A 21,062-nucleotide genomic window follows, 5' to 3' on the forward strand; every position below is an offset into this window, starting at 1 on the left:
AGAGTGTGTATGGAATGGATGCAAGTGAATAGAAGAGTCAGACAGAATAGCTTGTCAACCAAACTCATGTTTAGCTAACAGATATTCCACCTTTAGGCTCTGCTCATATCTGTATCAGGATCCTTCCTCATAGGCTTTCATAGGGATTTTTCTTCAACAAGGTACGTGGTATCCACCAAAAACCTCAGCTTAACCAAAGAGACCCCATTATAAATCAACTGGGTATAGTGGAATCTGTCATCCAACAGATGTCATGTCATATTATGGCTCAGCTATTAAATGGGTATCATGGCTTCAGCAAAGTAGATTTATTATAGAACAACATCTCTAGATACATGCAGTCACTGAAAGGAAACCTCCATCGCTTCTTTCTGGTGTTCTGGCACTCCGCTCCTTGTACTACAGGTATTAGATTTGTATCTTTTTTTTTTTTTAATGTAGATGTGAGCCTCATATAGGGATCACAATGTACTTTTTTTTTTTCCTATCAGTATGTTTTTGTAGAATGGGAGGAAATCCATGCAAACACGAGGAGAACATACAAACTCCTTGCAGATGTTGTTCCTGGCGGGAATCGAGCCCAGGACTCCAGCGCTGCAAGGCTACAGAGCTAACCACTGAGCCACCATGTTGCCCCATTTAGACTTGTGTCTTGTATTGAGCCTTGACCACTCGGCCATCACAGCTCTTCGAAGATTGACTCTTCCCTAAGGAATTACCCCCCCAAAAAATCTACATTTGCTGAAATTATACTACCCGCTATAACAGCAGTCTCCAGGTATTGGTCAGCCTCGTCTTATAACAGAAAACACGATGATGCCATGATGGACCCGGTGACTTATAATGGGGTCTAGTAGTTTTATCAAGGTTTCCACTTGATTTGCATGGAAAAAATAGAAACTGACTGACAGATGGGAAAGATCCTTACATAGGGATCAATAACTGGAGAGAGGAGCCACAACTTTCTTAATGACATCTTGGGAGGAGACAAACCAAATAACTCCAGTGTCAGCAGTGTGGTCCTATGTATGTATAAGGTACGAGCCGTAACAACTGGATTAACTGAAGGGGCTCTATGGGACTCTAATATTGGAAACCTGAAGCTGTAGATTCGCCCAGGTCTCCCTGCCAAGCAGCTAACAGGCCGGGATGCTGGAGTTTAAAGAGCCACAGCAGGACCTACTAATATATTGTATTGTGCCCAGTGTAAAGCCTGAAGGACAGGTGACATCTCTTGGGTGCACCAACCCCTGTACATGGCATAACACAATATATCAACTGTTCCTGGTACACCCCTTTAAATAGCTTTTATCAATCTTTAGTGTTGATGAAGATAAAACAAAGTACTTTATAAGCTGCTGAGCATAAAAGAAATACAAAAGGGAAGTGCAACGGGATGAGATCTCAGAGCAAGAAATGGCAGGGCTGTCCACGGCACTTTCAATGCTCATGCAAAGACGTAGCAGACAAATGGGCCGAGATGAGCCAAACATGACAAGAGATTTAGGATCAATGGAAGGAGAACGTGCACAAGTCTGTCCCACTAAATCATCTGACTGCCGAGGCTGCGGTCACATATGCATTGGAGTCTCCAGCTCAGATCTGTCAGAAATCGCCAGACAAAACAGGCCCGACTTTTTAGTCTGGACAATTTCCAACAGAAACCAGGGGTGCCCAATTATAGTCAAAGGGTCCCTCGAGCTCAGTTTGTCCCCGTTATAGAACAGTTTTTCCTGTAATTCTGGTCCTCTGATGGAGCAAAAAAACGGAAACACCAACGCACGTATGAGTCTAGATTAGTAGGGCTGGGCAATTAACTAAAACATATCCGGAAACCGAACGCCAACCAAGATAACCGATGTGATTTTGCTCACATCAGTAATTTTGGTTCGGTTATTACAATATTGCGAGGTTCTACCTGCAAGTTTAGTCCAGACGGAACATTTCTGAAATGAAAATGCTATTATTATACTTTGCGGTCTGAAGAGATCAAACATCAAAAATAGTGTTACTCACCTCTCCTGGGCTCTGGCACAGCTCCATGTTCTCTTCAGTGCTTCTAACTGCTGCCAGGGGATGCAGAGACCTGTGATTGGGCCTCAACAGTCACATGGCATTGCGATGCATAGACGCAAGCGTAACAGCGCTGTGTGACTCATGTGACTGCTGCGGCCAAATCACAAGACTCAATGGTCCATGACATCAGCCTGAAGAACCGAAAAGAACATGGAGCCATGCCGGAGCCAGGGAGAAATGAGCAACACGTTTTATGCTTGATTCCCCCAGAGACCCCAGAGTTTAAGGGCTAGTTCACACGTGGGCAAAGGGGCGGATTTTGACAGCGGATTTCGCTTCAAAATCCGCCCCTTTACAATGGTGGTCTATGTAGACCACCGGGCTTTTTTTTTCCGCTAGCGGAGAAAAGAAGCGACCTGCCCTATCTTCAGGCGGAAGCCGGCGCGGGCTCAGCCGCGCGGCTTCCGCCCCCGGCAGCTCCCTCCTATGTCGGCTCATTCATTTGAGCCGACAGCGGGGGGAAAGGGCTCGGTGTCAAAACCCGCGCGGGCAGTTCACGTGTGAACTGACCCTAATAGCAGTATCATTTCAACAGAGTCTGGTTTGAACAAAATCAAGGTTTGCCCAACACATACTCAAACTGTAACAGGGGTGTGACCAAAATAATCACCATAAATAGTAATCAAGGACAAGTGCCCGATTAATCGCGATTTTGACTTGGGTCATAAGCCCAACCCTACTTAAAGGGATTCTAGCATTGAAAACTTTTTTTTTTTCTTGTTGATATGACGGAATAGCCTTAAGAAAGGCTATTCTTCTCCTAACTTCAGATGTTTTCTCCACCCCGCCGTTAGGTTAAAATCCCATTTTTCGACGGTATGCAAATGCATTCTCTCGCAGCAGTGGGGGCGGGCCCCAGCACTCAAACAGAACTCTCCAGCGCCGCCTCCATCTTCTTCAGGAACAGGGTCTTCACGCGTCTTCTTCCGGGGGTTGGCTTCAAACTTCTAGGCCTCGGGCAAAGCTCACTGCACATGCCCGCCGGCCACAAGAAGATGGCTGCTTACACAGTATTGTAAGCGGCCATTTTCTTGTGGCCGGTGAGCATCCGCAGTCGGCTTTGCCCTAGGCCCAAGGCCTAGAAGTTTGAAGCCAACCCCCGGAAGAAGATGTGTGAAGACCCCGTTCCTGAAGAAGATGGAGGTGGCGCTGGAGAGTTCTGTTTGACCGCTGGGGCCCGCCCCCAGTGCTGCGAGAGAACTCATTTGCATACCGGTCGAAAAACAGGATTTTAACCGAAAGGCAGGACGGAAAAGACATCTAAAGGTAGGAGAAGAATAGTCTTTCTTAAGGCTATTCCGTTGTGTCAACGAGAAAAAAAGGTTTTTAATAGTAGAATCCCTTTAACAGATAAAAGATATTTACGGCAAATCCACAATAATCCACGAATCTTTGATAGTCGTTACGGCTTCTCTCTGGAATATGCCCCCAAGTCCATCCGACCAGGTGAGGCCCCCGCATCCAGACAGAGAATGAACAGAAAGATGGCCTCACATAAGCAGTTCTCTGTTTTCAGAAACCGACAGCCACCTCTTCATTTATTCTATTCCTGGATGGGGCCTCACCAAGCTGAGCAGAAGTCAATGGACCCTTGGTGTGGAGATCGTGAGAGTCCCAAAAAATCACAAATTTATGGCCTAATCTGTGGACATATCATAAATATCTGGGATTGAAAAATCCCTTTTACTGCAAATACTTTGAGTAAGAAAGTAAAAGAGTTAACCACACCACTCCTTTAACAGGTTGTAAATGAATCTAATACCACCCAAGGGGTTGGAAATGTTTAATAAGGGTCAGGGTTCAAAACTAACTTGGCGACACTAAGTACAGACTAAACCTGGACACTGCCTGCCGGTGAATGACGTATGTCCGCACGCAGGTCGCCTACATGTGATTCATTATACTGAGAAAGTTGTGTGAAAACAAATTGCAGAATGGGGGGGGATGGGGTTGTTGGGGTTTCTTTCTCTTGTATAACAATGAGACCAGTGACTGGCTTGTCATTGCTACAGCTATGTTGATAAAGCTATTATATTAAAAAGTAATTAAAAAAAAAAAAAAAAAAAAAAAAAAAAAAAAACACGGCAGGAAATCTCTCCATTTAGTGCCCTTCTGTATGCAGTTGTCACTAGGTCAACACAAAACAATCTATAATTAGTTTTATTTCAATTAATAATGATTATTCCGCCTACTATGTATTAGTCATTAAAGTATACCTCTAAGTGTATATAAGAAACTTTGTAAAATATCTTATTAAAAGGAAATCTACTTCCTTTTCCATTTATTAGGCTTTTCACATAGAAGTCTATGGAGAGGGGAGGGGAGGAGGAGGCAGCTTTTCAGTTATGAAACGTTATTTTACAACTGGCGTTGTGCTTTGAGATACCATGTAAACAAAAAAAATGTAAAAAGTCAGTAGAAAATGCATATTAGTATTAAAGGAGTTCACCAAGATGAGATATTGATGGTCTGTTCTTAGGATAGGACATGGATTTCAGATTGATGAGGTTTGACAAGCCACCGATCAGCTATTGTCAGCACATTGTACAGAGTGAGCAGAAGCTCCGTCACTGAGCACCGGCCATGTCACGCTACTGCAGCTCAGTTTGCTACAATAGCACAGCATGTATGAGGCATAGAGAAGTCAGTATCCAGCTCTGTATATTGTGATTAGTGAGAGGGCAAGATGGTGGACCCTCCCCTCACTAATATTCTATCCATTGTAAGGATAAGCCATCAATATCTGATCAGTGATTCCAGAAACAATCCACAGACTAAACCACCAAATGTAACATAAAGCAGTCTACTATCATTTCACATTAAAAGACACTTAATAGAATATTAAAAAGAAATATCAGAAAGCTTTAAAAATATAATATATGTATATATATATATACACACATATATATATATATATATATATATATATATATATATATATATATATATATTTTTTTTTTAAGTATATAACAATGCCATCAGTTTCTAATATTGTTGGCCGATGCTTAGGTCTGCGAAATCAGCTGTAGCATAGACTGGCTCATGCAAATTCACCCTAAGTAGTCATGGGGGCGGGGATCAGCTTTATGCCTGTTGTACGTTATCCTGACGCCCTCTATATCTGTTGGCCAACCAGGGCATGATTTAGTACAATGACTCCATGACTAGATGAAACTGCTCCCCACCCCCATGACTAGTTATAAGATACATTTTTTTTAAGGTTTTAAAATATGACTTTTCTGCAACAGAAAGCTTAGATAGGGGGCACCGCAGGGAAGGTCATTACTTAATGCTGTACGTATGTTAGGGCCAGTTTAGGCCGCACGTTACAGAAATGGGCCTGCGCTTTTTTTTGCCAGCCAAAGCCAGGAGTGGAAAGAGCAGAACGGTGAAGTATAAGAACCTCCTTCTTTAGCCTCTCCTGGGATTGGCAAAAAAAAAAAATGAAGCATTTCCACATACGTAGAGAAAACACGGGCCCGGTTCCCTTTAAGATGCACATTTAGAGGTCAAACCAATATAAAAGCAAATTCTGGAATTTCAGGTAAAAATAAAGACAGCATTTTTGGACTATGAGACACAATAGATAAAAAGCTGAGATACAGAAAGAGAGAGGAGGTTGGCAGGGGAGGGGAAGGGCAGATGGTCAGCTTTAGGGTACCCAGATATGAACATACCCTTACTCAGGCTACTATCCACACAAAGCATTCAAGAACAATTTCATACGGCTGGTTAGACATTCTGTTGGTTATGATATCAAAACCCTGGTGGAGGTGTCTCAACTCAAAGGGAATGCCACCACTTTACAATCAGAGTGGGTCTGACCTCTGGGACCCCCACCAATTCAGAGAATGAAGGGGCTGCTATACTTCTTCCTGCATAGAAGCACCCCCAGCACTTACATAGGGAGTAGCTGGTGTGCAGGGGAAGGGATCGCCGCCCCTTGCCAGCTCTATGTTCTCCTCCTGGATTGGTAGGGTGTCACTTTTCAGTTTCTCACCAATCATAAAATGATGGCACGTCTGAGCAATATGCCACCACTTTACAAAATGGAAAAAAGAACCTTTAAAATCACTCTAAAATCAAAAAGAGCAATACATCCACCAAATTCACTGATTTTTTTTTATTATTTAGAATAAAAGTGATAAAAAGAACATTTACCTGTCTTGATCTCGGTCTGCCAGGAGAAAACTTCCTTTTGGTGATAGCTGGCTTACCCATGCCAATTTTTGGAGTTACAGATATAAATGTGGTTTGAAAGGCATTTGCTGTGCTATAACTATGTGCCGGAGTCTGACTCGGAAATAGATCGTTCGATGAATGAAAGTCGATGGAAACTGCAGGAGAGGATGACACGCTGGTCTTACTGGTGTCCACGGAGGTGGCAGGAGACTCCATGCCAGTGGGAGACTTGAGACTTTTGTGTCCTGCGGGCGAGCTCATTTCTGTAGACGTCTCGCTGTTAGGAGTCGTTTCCATGTCGTGAAGGTCAGAAGTTTCAGAAACCAATGGATCGTCCTTTTTCTGTGAAATGTGTTCGTGACCCCGAGTCAAATCAAAGTGCTCTTCTAACTTAACATCGCCTGCGAGCTCAAACTTTGATGGTGATCGGCAAGAATCCTCCAAGACATGTCCTTCACTTTGAGTTTCTTGGTGTTGAAGTGAATTTTCTTCATCGTGAAGACAAAGCGGCTGCTGAGCTGATATCTTCTCACTTGCAGCCGTTCCGACAGCCTCATCTGGTACCATGTTCATGTGGTCTGAATGAGAGATGTCCATACTGTCTGCTTCTGTGTCGTAGGGAACGCGCGATTCTAGCTCTGTTTTATCATTGTGCTCTGGTCTCACTACAAGGCAAGGAAAGAGGAGTGTTTGACAGAAAATCATTATTACTGTACCCATCGACTAATACTGGCATTATTTCTATAAACGTTTATTTTCTATCTGTGACTGTGCATAAGGTATGGATACCTGTATAGATGTAGACTAAGGCTACGTTCACATCTCTGCAGGAGTCTCCGCTAGAGAGACGCAGTGTCCAGTAAAAATGAGGTAAAAGTCTCCCCCCCCCCCCCCCCCGACACACACCAAGCGGTCACCCAGTACTCTTTCTGCACACTAACACAAATGCCTGAGTATTGACCCCCTCTCCCCTGGTGCTTTCACCACCATCTCCAGCCTTTGTGATCTGCCCTTCCTGAAAACCTGGATGCCGTTCTCCACGCCCTGATGTGTACTCTACATCATCACCCATCTGCCTGCTGCTGTGGCAACTATGTCAGGTTCAGCAGCACAGTCAGTTATGTTAGAGAGTTCAATTCTGCAGCATCAAAATGGGAGCAAGTGGCAGTCGCTTTACTTTGTATTTAGGGAGTGAGTGAACAATAAAAGAAAATGAAGTGTAAACATGTCAAGAGCCTTTAAAGAGGACCTTTCAAAATCTGGGGCACATGCGGTTTAATCCACCGCTAGAAAGCCGACAGTCCACTGAATTCAGAGCACTATCGGCTTTCCCGTTCTGTGCCCCTGGTGAAGAGATATTGGTGTCGGTACCGTAGTCAGAAGGACGTTTCTGACAGTCAGTCAGGAATGCCCTTCCTCACAGCAGCGTCTATAGATCTGTACTGTCAGAGGGGTCGTTCCTCCCTGCTCTCACAGTACAGCACTATAGAATCTGCCTGGAGTGTGACTATGCTGTGGACGGAGCACCGTGTGGCACCACCCCAAGGATGCCAGTACACAAGGCCAGCTGCTCGTAACTTATGTCCAAATGGCAGGCTTTACCTCGACTTGCCAAATTGTTAAGTCCAGGTGCTGGCACACAAGTGTTGGTATAACTCAGGGTGTACGGCATCCTATATTTGTAAATGATATCTATTCTGCAGAGAATAAATTAACAGGCAATAAATTAATAAACCACAACAACGTGTAAATAATAAATGGCACAAACCTTCATCAAGACACATTACTGCCGCCCCTGGAACATGATCATTGTGATTAAGTGCTGCTGCTTGAAATGTCATTTTTCCACCTGTATCCTCTTCTCTCTCATCTGGGCACGCTAAATTAATAAAGCAGAGTTAATTCAATAGTGGCATGAAAATCATTACCGTGTTCATCAAGTCCATAAATATAGACAGCAATGGATGCATGGAAGCTCAACTACTATGTTCAGCAACAATTGTGTTAGCTTGGTCTCCAGGTTCTTAACCGTTTCGTAATATATAAGCATTTTGTCTTACGATGATTCTTTATTTTGCTATAGATCTTATAGGTAATAGAGAAGACTATATATATATATATATATATATATATATATATATATATATATATATATATATATATATATATATATATATATATATATATATATACCTTTTGGAAGACTACTTACTGGGTTCAGATCCTTCCACCTCCATCCCTATACATTCTTCCCCTATATCTTCAGATTGCTTACATAATGCACAGATGTAATCGTCTTTCCACTGATCATCTAAATAGTCTGCACATTTTTCACAGTCTAGATGTATCCACCTGAAATAGAAGAAAATACAAGTCAATGGAGAACGTGACAGTTTCAAATGCGGTAAATGCCACAAATTATCATGAAAAAGTTATTTCAATTCAGAAGTAGTCCAAAAAAACAAACAAACCCCCCAAAACACGTTTTAGAGTTTCTGTGCATAGCATGACCCGGCCATAGTATGTGCATGTGATTGCCGCCATGCGCCTACACTTATCTGAAACAATAGCAAGTACAAATACAGGTCCAGCCAGGCAATAAGCAGACCAATAACTGTTTCCTGAAGATGGAATACTAGCATCTGCCCACGACTTTGTTCGCGGGTCAGCGTTGGCGTTGAGCCGTGTACATGTAGCCAATTGGTGCTGGTTATGGTACGCCGGCCCTAGCCCACCCCCTTTCCCGCCGCACCCAGCCCCCATGGCACCCCCTTCTCCCCCACCGCCTCCACTCCCACGGCGGACCCCACACCCACCACCGGACATCCCTGCCACAGCAACCCCCGTCCCACCTTGGCCTCAACGCCCACCTCCGACTTCCACCCTCTCGCGTGGGACCCCCCTCCTTACCCCGCCTCCTTTCCCGCAGCCGTGCACATACCTACCTCAGGGCCCCCCTCCCGTGGAACCCCCACGTCAGCCCCAGTTTCCAACTCTCCCACTCACATAACCCCACTCCCCTGGCCTCCTGTCCCCCGGCACCCCTGGCTCTCTCTTTCTCGTCCATTTTCCACTTTCCACCCCCTCCCCACTCCTCCTCCTCCTCTCCTGCGGTTCCCCCTGCTTTGTCTCTCAGCCCCCTCCCTATCCCTCCTTACTCAGCACCCACCTCCTGCGGAACCTCCCGGCCCAAGCGCGGGTGAACATGGCAATGTCTCGGCGTACTGAGTGGAAAGGCATAGCCGATACACTGGGCGCACGGCTGGACACTGAGGATGTATGCGCGGTCCTCTCCCTAGCAAGTGAGCACCGCCATCTTCCTTAGATTGCTGCCCGAACGATAGGTCCGCCCACACTGCAGCGCGAGCCAATGCGGTTACTTCGCAAGGGCCTGGGATGACGTCATCTCAGGTCCTCAAGCAGATACCAGAGCGAACATCGGTGTAATTTGACGTGAAGACTGGCGGCGTAGGGATCTACAAAGTAGCCTTTCATTCCAGGGCCCAAGGTAAGTATATGCAAAATTTCACACACATCTGTTCGGTAGTTTAGGCGTGATTAGGGAACAAACAACCAAACACACAAACCTACAAACTTTCACATTTATAATATTAGTAGGATATAATATTAGTAGGATAGGATTAGTAGCATAAGATAGGATAGAATACACACTGAATGGTCAATTTATTCGAGACACCTGTCCCCTTCACAATTAGAGCTTTTCTGTATGGACATTAGATACATGAGCCCCAAAGTGCAGCATAATGTCAAGTGAGTGGATTTTCTAAGAATCAGCGTGTGTGCGTGAATCCATTTCAATCAGAAAAAGTGAGCAATTGGAGTGACCATAACTAAGGCATGGTTATCAGTGCTACGCTAGACTGGGCCAGGATTCCCAAAATTGCTTGTAGGGTTTTTGTGTGCAACAGTATCAAGAGTATACTAAGAATGGTGTGAATGAGGGAAACCCCCAGTGAAAGGGTCAAAGGAGGACGTCAGGGATCGTTCTGACAAAAAGACACAGTGAAGCAAATTGCAGTCAAATCTAACGCTAGTGCTCCAACCATCGTGTCTGAAGAATTATTCTGTAACTTCGATGGGCTATAACAGTAGATGAAATGAGGGCCATTGTTGTATAATAGGAAATGGAGGGCAAAAGTCCAGTGGGCAAATGATGAATCCAGATTTCTGTCCCACCATTGTGGATGGGAGGGTGAGAATTGGGAGTAAGTTAATTGATAAACCTTTCCTGTTAGGCTGTGTTCAGACTACTGTTATCAATGTCCGCTGCTGTCATTCGTTGAAGGATGAGAGCAACAGGCATTAGCAGAGTAATAAATACAGATGGAGCGCCCTCTGTCTGCTTCCAATGCCACTGACAATGACAGACTCCTCCATGCAGGACTTTTTCTTTTGTCAGAAAAATAAACAGAAAGCTTCCGCCATGTTTTTTTCATTATGGTGACTACAGATGGACACCGAACTTTCCCGTCCATTGACTCTGCTTACTTCGTTTGCAGCTGTCATTTAATATCTGTTACTCTCATTCTGTGAATTACCGTAGTGTGAATCCACCCTTAGGTGTTATCAGTTCAGGATGGTGGAGTATTTTGGCACACCCGGGGTCCTGTGGATGACACCTGTGTATGCAACAATGAATTGCTGTGGTTTTGAAGGCCAGGTTTAGAATTGATATGTATTATTTATTATAACACATTAGGACTAACTACATGGACAGACCATTGTGACGGCACTGCGTCATCTGTGACATAACTAGCTGCCATTGTACAGGTAGAAGCCTTTTCAGTACCTTTTGCACATTTGACAATGTAGGAGATCTTTGTGCACGTCTGCCTGAAGAGGATTATCACAAATTGGGCACGGCAAACTGGTCTGCTGCTGGAAACAGTTATCACATATTAAACAATTGAGATACCATTGTCGACTGGTCCGCGCCCCACATTCTGCACATATACGGCAGTTCTAGAAAAAGAAAAGAAGAATGTTAATAATGAGTATATTCACATAGAAAATACAACTTTAGCACGTTAGAGATCTACCATACAGTAACGTTCACCAACAGTTTTATTACAATGGAACCAAATCTAAACTGAACATTAAAGGGAACATCTTCAGAACCTTCTGGATAGTTTTCTGGACAGACTTGCTATATGCCTTGTGTTATATTTTTCAGGACTATACTCATAGTAACGTGCAACCAAAACCAACCACTTGCACAGAGTCAACTCACTTTACACTTCCAGCCATTTGTTGGTACAGAGTCCATAACAGGCTGCAGACAGAACGTATGGTAACCTTTGTCACATGTATCGCAGACCAGCATCTTGTTGTCATCTCCAGAATGTCTGTAAAATAATACGAGAAAAACAGGCTCAGCGGACAAGTACATGGCAGATTGGGAATAACATGTTGATCTCTTTCTGTATGTAGATTCATATTTCTTATCTAGGCATATGTAAGATAAATTTGGATCATGGCTTTCATCATACCAACCCCAGCTTGCAGACAATAGACTGTAGTCAACAGCAAGTCAAGATAAGCAACATGGCTTATGGTACTGTATTACGCTCTATTCACACTGGCAGTAAGCTTTCCATTTTACAGGAAGCATGATGGATATGACCAATCCATTATCAATGGTTCAGTTGACAGATCTATTTTTTTTCTCCATTGGTGTACCATTACAAAGAACACCGAGCTGTCTGCTTCCTACTCCATTCTCTGTGTAGTTTTAAGAAGAGCTGATCGGCAGCAGTGTTGAGTGTACGACCCAATAGGACAGGTAACCAATATCACAAAAAGCCATAAGTAACACACTATTACTGACATTTTTCACTATGCTCAGTATTGCTTTACTGGGATGTGAAAACATGGCCTGTATCGTATCACTACTACCAGGTCAATGAGACTGGACTTGGCCGATGCCCCAAACCACAAGCAGAACAGGACTGACACTGGTGGATTCTTATCATGTTCTTGCTTTCTCACCTGTATTCCGTATCGAATTGTTAATACATGTTTTACACTAAAACTACATCACCATAACCTATATACAGTATATAAATATCTGGCGCTACTATTCTACCACTTACTTGCAATTCTGACAGACTTTACAATCTGGGCACTGCCAACCAGCACGCTTCAAAGGGGTCACTGCTATCTCCAGACACATGCCGTGGTAATGTTGACCACAAGTTGTGCAAAAAAGCTGGTCCAACAGGTCTCCGGAGCTGTCACACAGTGCACAGTTTGCGTCATCCTTGTCTGAAAAAGAAGCAATAAGAAAGAACATTTACTCACGCAACATATGGAGGAAAAACCATAACATTTATACAGTTTGGTTTCATTCTAAGAATCCGTGACACTCGAGTCTATTGGTTGTGTCTGGTATTGCAGCTCATCTTTGTTCAAGTGAAAAGTACAAAGCTTGGGTACCAGACCGAGGCCACGGACAAGAAACAACCTCTAACACTGCCTGGCATCACCAGGGAATGGAGCTTGAACCTGATCAGGCAACATCAACATGGAGAGTGTGCAAATAAGAAAAGCTTCACTTACAACGCTCAAGAGCCTGATCGATGTGCTCGGGGCAAAGAAGAGAAAAGCAGGCGAGATCCTGAAAGGCGCCAGATCCAGCAGCGCAGGGGTAATGGTATGTCTGCGAACAAGTCTCTTCACAGCATTTGATAGTAGCTCCAAGGTGCTTACAGTATGCACAGCGCTAGAAAGAAACACAATGGAAAACTTACACTCCACAGGACACACACAACGGTTCTCTCTATAGGTACATACATGACTTCTACAAAACCTACGGCTTATATAAATGTTCTTAGCAAAACTTCAACTTTGTAGCGGCATTAAAGGGGATATATGCCAACTATCAGGAGAATGGAAGTCTGCGAGCCCCTGTGTGCATGGACTAGTAGCGCACAACAGTGACAGCCACACATGAACGTCACCATGCCATTCACACGTTACTCTGCGACCACCCTTCTCATGTACAATGGAAGAACACCCAGCAACTAGACACGTATCCTACATAATAACTTTTTATGGGAAAAACCCCTTTAAGACTTACCCATTCATAAAGAACAATGGTTGCTGGATGTTTATATGCGCTTTAACTTCCAACAAATGATTTTGACAAGTCCCCAAATATAAGGATTATAGAGAAAGCTCTTCCTGTGTGGCCACAACTCTCTCCCCGTCCCCTATGTACAGTTATTACTAAGCAGTGCACATGTCCTGAAGGTGAAGAGGGGAGAGAGCCGCTGTCATACAGCTCTGGCAGCCACTAACCTCCAGCTGAAACCTAAGAGCCCGACCCGTTATTCTTCACGGCATCTGCCATCGGAGAAGAGTTTGTAGGACATCATACACATTAGATGGTCGGTCTATCCTGCTGAAATGGATTCAGCTTATCCACATCTACTGTGCATGGCCAGCTTTACGTGCACACATAGAAGAACACATACTATACCATAGAATATATAGAGAATTTGGAACTTTTAAAAGACGACCTTTCTCCACTAACTCCAACGTTACATCCTTCAATAGCTGCTGCAGTTATTTATTCTCTAGCCCTGAGCAATCATTGCAGTTAGCTTCAGTACAATTACTCCATATACTGTCAGGTGGGTGGTCCTTGTCCTTCTGTTCCAGCTCAGGACCGCCCACCCAACAGTAGCAAGCATAGCTTGCTCAGAGTGGTAAGGGCTAGAGGAAAAATGACAACTGTGCTGGAATCCGTATTGGAGGATGGATGGGTCTTCTTTGCGTCTTCTTCTGACGATGGCTTCAAACTTCTAGGCCCCGGGCAGCCGACTGCGCATGCCTGCCGGCCACAAGAAAATGGCCTACAAGTTTGAAGCCTCCGCCGGAAGAAGACCCGTTCCTGAAGATGATGGAGGCGGTACTGGAGAGTTCTCTCGCAGCATTGGGGACGCCCCCGATGCTGTGAGTGCTGGAGACCGCCCCCAGTGCTGCGAGAGAACTCATTTGCACACCAACGAAAACCGGATTATATACCGAACGGCGCGGCGGAGAAGACGTCTAAAGGTAGGAGAAGAATAGCCTTTCTTAAGGCTATTCCTACGTGGTAGGCAGAAAAAATTGAGTTTTAATGATAGGATCCCTTTAAAATGACCCCCAACTTAGTCTTCCTGTCTTACTAGAGGCTGTACGCCCATACTTCTTTGAAGGGGACTTCGAACACATGGCTACTTCATGGACAGGGCCATACTGCGGCTCAGTCCCATTCATTTTAAAGGGATGGAGAAGTGGCATTGCCATGTGACCAACAGAAATGATGTCTCTTCCCATGCAGAAGAAAGCGGCCATGGCTTCCAATTCTGCATAAAACCCATTTAAGTAGCAGTGAGAGAAACAGGATTTCAATGAAAGGAGCCAAAATCCATTAATAAAAGTAAATTACAATATTTATTAATGTCACAAATGCAGCCAGAAACTCTTACGTTCTCTAAATGCTCAATTCCGCTTTGGAGGACCAGAAAAAAAAAATAGTTGGCTAACAGAAAAGGTTTGCTCTAAACCAGATCTATAAGACACTGCATGTAGATTTTGCATTGCAACGGCTCACAGCAATGGCAAATATAACAGAAATTTTGAAATATCCTCAAGTGTGTGCAATTTTTTCCGGCTGCGTGTGAATGAGGTTTTATAAGACGCATACATAGTACTGTATTTTGCAGTAAATTTCCCACTGGGAAACTTGCGCGACATGCCGTAGGAACATAGTCTATGAGTCTTAAGCAGGCATTTTGTAAACGGTTGCCATATGCAAACGTATACAAAGCCCCAGAACATTAATAATGTAACGGGCTGACAACATTACAATTATTGAAGCTTTAGTGCTGTCAATGCACCTTAATAGACTTAAAAAAAAAAAAAAAAAAAAGTTTACGGCTGGAAGGCTCCGGTGCTGGCGCGGCTAAACCTGCCAAATCCTTGTCAGGCCTTTTATGACGCATGAGTCATGGATCTAGCAGGAGCCATAACTGTTCGCTTAATGAGATCCCCCAGATTAATACGCTTACTTCACATCAGCATTGATTTTTCTAACCATTTAACAATGTCCCAAAACAGATGTGCCGCCCAGTAAACTCACTTTGCCTTCATGTTTACAAAGTGTGATGACATTTTTACAATTATGCATAATCTGCTCAGCTAGTATTAAGGAGACATAATAATTCTTCGCCATCTGCTTTTTAATTTCGCATTCCCTTCCTTGGCATGTTAAGCTAATAAGCATTTGTTGTACAAGGGAATCGAGAAGTAGAGGGGGGGAAAAGTGTTATACAACTAAGAGCGAACTTCTGGAGGCGGTTCACACTGGCGTTGATATGGGCCTATTCACACACAGCTCTTCCAATGAACTAAAAATAGCTATAAAGCACTAGAAAGTGGAGAAAAGTTTATTGTACTTTTGGTTAGGCGGAGGCAAGGGGTCTGGCTTAGCAGTAAAGGGATGTGGTGTATCATAAAAGGAGCAAGACTTAAAGGGGTCACCCTGTTTCAGTAAATAAATGTTCTATTTTATAGATGTTATAGTCTGTATAATGAAAAGTTGTACACTTTTCCTATATAGTTTCTGAATCAATAACTTACAGTTTTCTAGATCACCTGACCATGCACCACCTGATTATAGACCGTGCCTCACCCGACCATGGATCGTGTATCGCCTGACCGTGCACCTGCTGATTATAGATCGTGCCTCATCCGACCATGGATCATGCATTGCCTGACCGTGCACCTGCTTATTATAGATGGTGCCCCATCCAACCATGGATCGTGCATTGCCTGACCGTGCACCACCTGATTATAGACCGTGCCTCACCCGACCATGGATCATGCATCGCCTGCCATGCACCACCTGATTATAGACCGTGCCTCACCCGACCGTGGACCGTACATCGCCTGACCATGCACTGATTTTTAACCACTAGTAGTAAATAAAGAATGACAGCACGCAGAGATCTAGAAAACGGTCAGGAATTGATAAATTTATTTGGAAAATTATAGAACTTTTCAATACACAAACCTGCTGCTTGAGAATGGGGGTCAGAGGCAGTCATCTTGTAGTGTTTGAATAGAGAGTTGGCCACGAGTGCACACAGTAGCTGCAGGATGGGGGTACCCAACACAGGTGCTGGTTTCAGAGTTGCAACCCAAAAGTTTACAACATACATGTCATGAATGACTGAAAACGTCAGGTTCTTCATAATGTGCCTGACCTGTGTATGGAGGCACTGACAGCTTTTGCCAGCCAGAACAGACATGGCATAGCTGCTAATATTTTGGTGATAAAGACCCCTATTAAACAAAAGCTAATGGTAAAACTTTAGCATTTTGCAATGCAACAGTCCACATGGTTATACTTTGCTCTGAACAATGTGTCAAAACTCGTCTAGGCATGAAAGTGGTCATGCTTTCTTCCCATGCATATAATCTGCTTGCATTAAGCATGTAAAGGAAGGGAAGAAGACCACAAATCTCCAGGATGCCAATTAAAAAGCATAGCTAAGCGGACAGGAGTGACACGAGGCTTACCCTGCCGCCATGGCTTCCACTGACATTTCACAGTCCAGCTAAATGAAGTGAGAATGTGAAGGCAGCTAATAGGAAGAGAGCTGTGAAGAATACACCGGCCGCTCGGCGTCCTGCCTTACCTACAGCTCTCCTCTCTTAACCTTTATGTCTTGCACATGAATGAACACTGCGGCTGCTCTGACCTTTACACAGGGACTGATCCATCACATGGCTCTGCGAGATACGGCCAACAAATGGCGGCACAATCCTCTGCGACGGATGGAGATTTTACTCCGTCTGCTCATGGGCTCTTTGTAAACCCTTTGTGATTCCATTAAAATAAAACTTAAATCGGACAGCAGAGCAGATAGACCAGTGGTTCTTAACCGGGGTTCGATCGAACCCTAAGCAATATGCATGGTTCATTTTGCGTACCAGTAAAAAAAAACGTATACCCATGTCTTGAATTTGGGGCAAAAAATCATATTTGATCACTAAAGAAGGGTTCGGTGAATGTGCATATGAAACTGGTGGGTTTGGTACCTCAAACAAGGTTAAGAACCACTGAGATAGACGGTACCAGTCAGCTTAAAGGGGATGTCCTGATACGGACACTTATCACCTACCCACAAAAGAGGCAATACGTGTACAATCACCGAACATCCCACTTAGGCCTCCTTGTGAATGGCGTGCCAGTGCACTGCTATGGGGCTGTGAATGGTGCCCAAATATTACAGTCCCGACAGTCCCATATAAGTGAATAAAGCACCAGTCACGCAGTGGTTTTAAGAAGGGGGGCAAGACCCGTCAATTGGGCACTTATCCCCCATCTTCAGGACAAGAGATAAGTGTCCATAATGGGTCAACGTCTTTGGGTTCACTGAGCCAAGACAAAAGTACAGCTGTCCTTGCAGGTGTAGTGTGTACACGAGGAATAACACTCCTGGCATTACGTGACTTGTATTTTTCATTCTTCACCAATACACCCCCTTCCAGCTCTAATTTTCAGTTTTCCCTGAGCTGGTGGATGAAGTCTAGCTGTAAAGACATCTCCCATACACCACAGGAAAAAAACAAAAAACAAAAAAAAACCTGGAGATTCTGCTCCCTACACACTCTCACAAGGACTCAGCAGCAGCATGGAGGACATTATAGACAAGCACTGAAAAGAACTCCTAGAAAACATATTGGTGAAGCAGCATGTATCTCACTGGGCTCTGTCAGTGCTCTCTATAAACTTCTATGGGGAAGCAGCAATCTGATTCTTCTGTCAGCTGTTTCATCTACCAGGGCAGATTTAGCAGACACCTGAGTGCGAGGTTGGTGAGAAGGATTTTTCTACGATAAGATATATTACAAAGTTTCTTATATTTGCCTGTATTACGGATTTATGCAAAGTGGATTCAAAAAAGGAAAAGTACAAATTATGTTTTTCTTTATTTCTTGCTTGTCATAATATTTAAAATAAAAAAAAATAAAAATCTGTCATCTCTCCTGACAGGTCTGCTTTAGTAAATACCGGTATGCCACATGAGACAACGCTGCGGGAGCCTCTTATCGTATAACGACGCTGTGTCGCTCCCCTGGAAATGTATTAGCACTTAATAACTTGGAGAGTTGACGAATCGTCTGACACAGACAGAACTGATAAGACGATACCGAGACTTTGTAGTAAAACACCCCACTGACAGCGAGAATGGCAACGCTGGGTTGTCAATCTACTGATCCATTTTCAAGAGGAATAACAGAGGGATTATATAAAAAAAAACTGTTCTAGGAAAAGAATAGTTATTTCACAGGGAAGGCAAATATTTAGGAACACATCGCATATCAGGAGGAGCGTTCGATATGCTTAAGGGAGCCTACCACCTCCCCAAAACATTCACGTGTCACTAACATGTTAAAGAGCATATATACAGTGATAAAGCTTTTGTAGTTTTGGAGAGAAAAAACTTTGAAGTCTTCTGCAAATAAGTCAGTAGGTGCACTGAGGAGGGGTCTTCAGCCCTAGGAGCGCTGCTGTTGGATCTCAAGTAGGATGGGAGGTTTCAATTCTCACTGCATGGGGTGGTACGTGCACAGAATGATAGGAGTCTGAATAGCAACACAGTGCTCCAGGAGCTGAAGGCCCGCCCCCATTGCACCAACTGCCTCATTGGCTAAAGACTTCAAAATAGTTTTTATCCAGATCTACAAAAGTAACATATATATAACAATCGTACATTGTGTTTCGCCATATAACAATGTGGTGACACATAAATAGGCTGGGGAATGTGGTAAATTAAAAAAAGGCAAGGTACAGAATGTATACTTTATGTATAGCCATTGTATTTGATGTAATACCTGTAAAGGCATCTACTAGATACGAATGACTCGCATTGACCCCTCTATTATTGTATCCGCAGTTTCTGTGGATTTGTCACGTTCCCTGTAGTGATGCCACCATACAACAGCCCTGAGAGTCTTACACAACCATAAAAGTCTCTATTAACTTATTCTAACAGTTACCTGAATCAGTGTGAATAGGGCGACTAGAAAAACAATATGTTGTTCCTATTTCCCCCGCAAACAGCTGTTGTCCCAATGCTTGTACAGCGCTCATCTGTTCTCCTACCTGCTCACATCACAGTAAGTGGCCGCCTTGGCAAACCAATGGCTCTTAATGATTCGGGAAGCAGACTGACTCTCTACAGAGCTCTGGCTATTGTTATAACCAGTTGTAGACACGTGGGGTTTTCTCCTGAAGCTGGCAATAAATCGGGAACTTGCCATACGGTAGGAAACCCATTAAGGGAATCCTATACGTTTTGTCAGCACAAACCTAAACCACAAGGCAAACAACTACTTAAAGCTTACAATAACAGACGGCTTTTGCTTAAAGAGCATCTGTCAACAGGTCTGAAAATTGCGTTGACATAATAGGATTGGCGCGGTCAACCTGAGCATTTTTGAGTTTTGCTTTTCCAAACCTGTTCAGCCATATCAAAGATATAAGCCCTGTTAGTGTGTATAGTAGTCAAGTGGGCGGTAACATTGTGGTTTTTCTAGGGGGGTCATGTCTGTATGTCATTCAATGTTACCACCCACTTGGCTAGTGCACCCTAATATGACTAAATTGTAAGAGGGCTAATATCTTTGGAATGGCTGAATGGACTTGGTGACAGGGATCACACCTGCACCCGCTCTCCGCTTTGTGAGTTTCCGTCTTCTGCCCAAGAAACTGGACAGGAGACGGAAACCGGCAGTCAGTGTCCGTCCGTGAGCGTCCGTGAGCGTCTCCTGGTCTCCATGGCGAAACAGTTTTTTTAAAAAATTGGAAATAAAGTCCTGCATGTCCAACTTTTTGTCCGGTTAAAAAAAACCCCAAAAACAAACGGTTTTGCCGTGGAGAGGCAGAAGACGCTCACGGGCGGTGACTTTGCAAACCCATTCAAATGAAAACAGACTGCCAGTTTCCGTCTCCTGTACAGTTTCTTAGGCAGAAGACTGAAACCTGCAAAGCGGAGACCAGGCACAGGTGTGAACCCGCCCTAAATGGGTTTTTCTCCGATCCCTGTTCATTTCAATGGCGATTCCAACTGTCAGATGGTATTAAGGAATCTATAGTAAATAAGTGAAAAGTTCACATGCACAGAAATGTTATCTTAATGTAATCTTAATTTGAGGTTTGTGACCTTTTATTAAAAAAATAAATAAATAAAAATAAAATGCAGCATGCTCCGGGTACGGCGACTTTTTCTGCAGTTTCTCCTGTAGCCTCATCTATAGGACTTCAAAATTCAAAACGAATAAAATTAAACCGCGTAATGGAAAAGATTTTTCTAAAAACTGTATTAAAAGAAAGTCATTCCCCTCACGTTCTCATAAGCTGTTTATCTGACCCGTGACTGTTAAATATACTTGCAGCACCCACAAAAATGGGGGGAGGGGAAGAAAAAAAAAAATGAAAAGAAGGAGGCAGCAGCAGCGCTGGGATGGAGCAAAGCATGGAGCGTGCAATGGAGGTGGAGAGACACCGGACCTGAGGAAATGTATTATTGAAAAGAGAGCCTGGAAAGGAGAAGAGGAGTTTAGGGACTGGAGTATACTTTAGTACGGAAGAAGAGGCACGGAGGTGAAGAGGTGGGGCAGAGCAGCACAAGGCCTAGAGAAGATGGAAGCACAACACTGGACTTTGCCGAAGATCTAACTTAACCTCCAGCTGTCAGAAGAAGTTACAAGGAGAGGAAACAGTA

At 43.8% G+C, this 21,062-nt stretch overlaps 1 protein-coding gene across 8 annotated transcripts in view; it reads right to left on the reverse strand.

Annotated features, from left to right (window-relative positions):
• The window catches only part of KMT2C (lysine methyltransferase 2C), a 161,790-nt gene that overhangs the window by 66,679 nt on the left and 74,049 nt on the right, over positions 1-21,062 (reverse strand). For all 8 annotated transcript variants that reach the window (XM_075271513.1, XM_075271509.1, XM_075271512.1 and 5 more), the window contains exons 7-13: positions 12,838-13,000; positions 12,372-12,543; positions 11,510-11,624; positions 11,069-11,241; positions 8,471-8,610; positions 8,027-8,137; positions 6,238-6,923 (exon numbers count right to left, since the gene is read on the reverse strand). In XM_075271513.1, coding sequence (XP_075127614.1) covers positions 6,238-6,923; positions 8,027-8,137; positions 8,471-8,610; positions 11,069-11,241; positions 11,510-11,624; positions 12,372-12,543; positions 12,838-13,000 — 1,560 coding nt within the window. The remainder of the gene's footprint in view (positions 1-6,237; positions 6,924-8,026; positions 8,138-8,470; positions 8,611-11,068; positions 11,242-11,509; positions 11,625-12,371; positions 12,544-12,837; positions 13,001-21,062) is intronic.

The sequence above is a fragment of the Leptodactylus fuscus genome, chromosome 4, assembly GCF_031893055.1.
Source record: "Leptodactylus fuscus isolate aLepFus1 chromosome 4, aLepFus1.hap2, whole genome shotgun sequence".
NCBI classification, from domain to species: Eukaryota; Metazoa; Chordata; class Amphibia; order Anura; family Leptodactylidae; genus Leptodactylus; species Leptodactylus fuscus.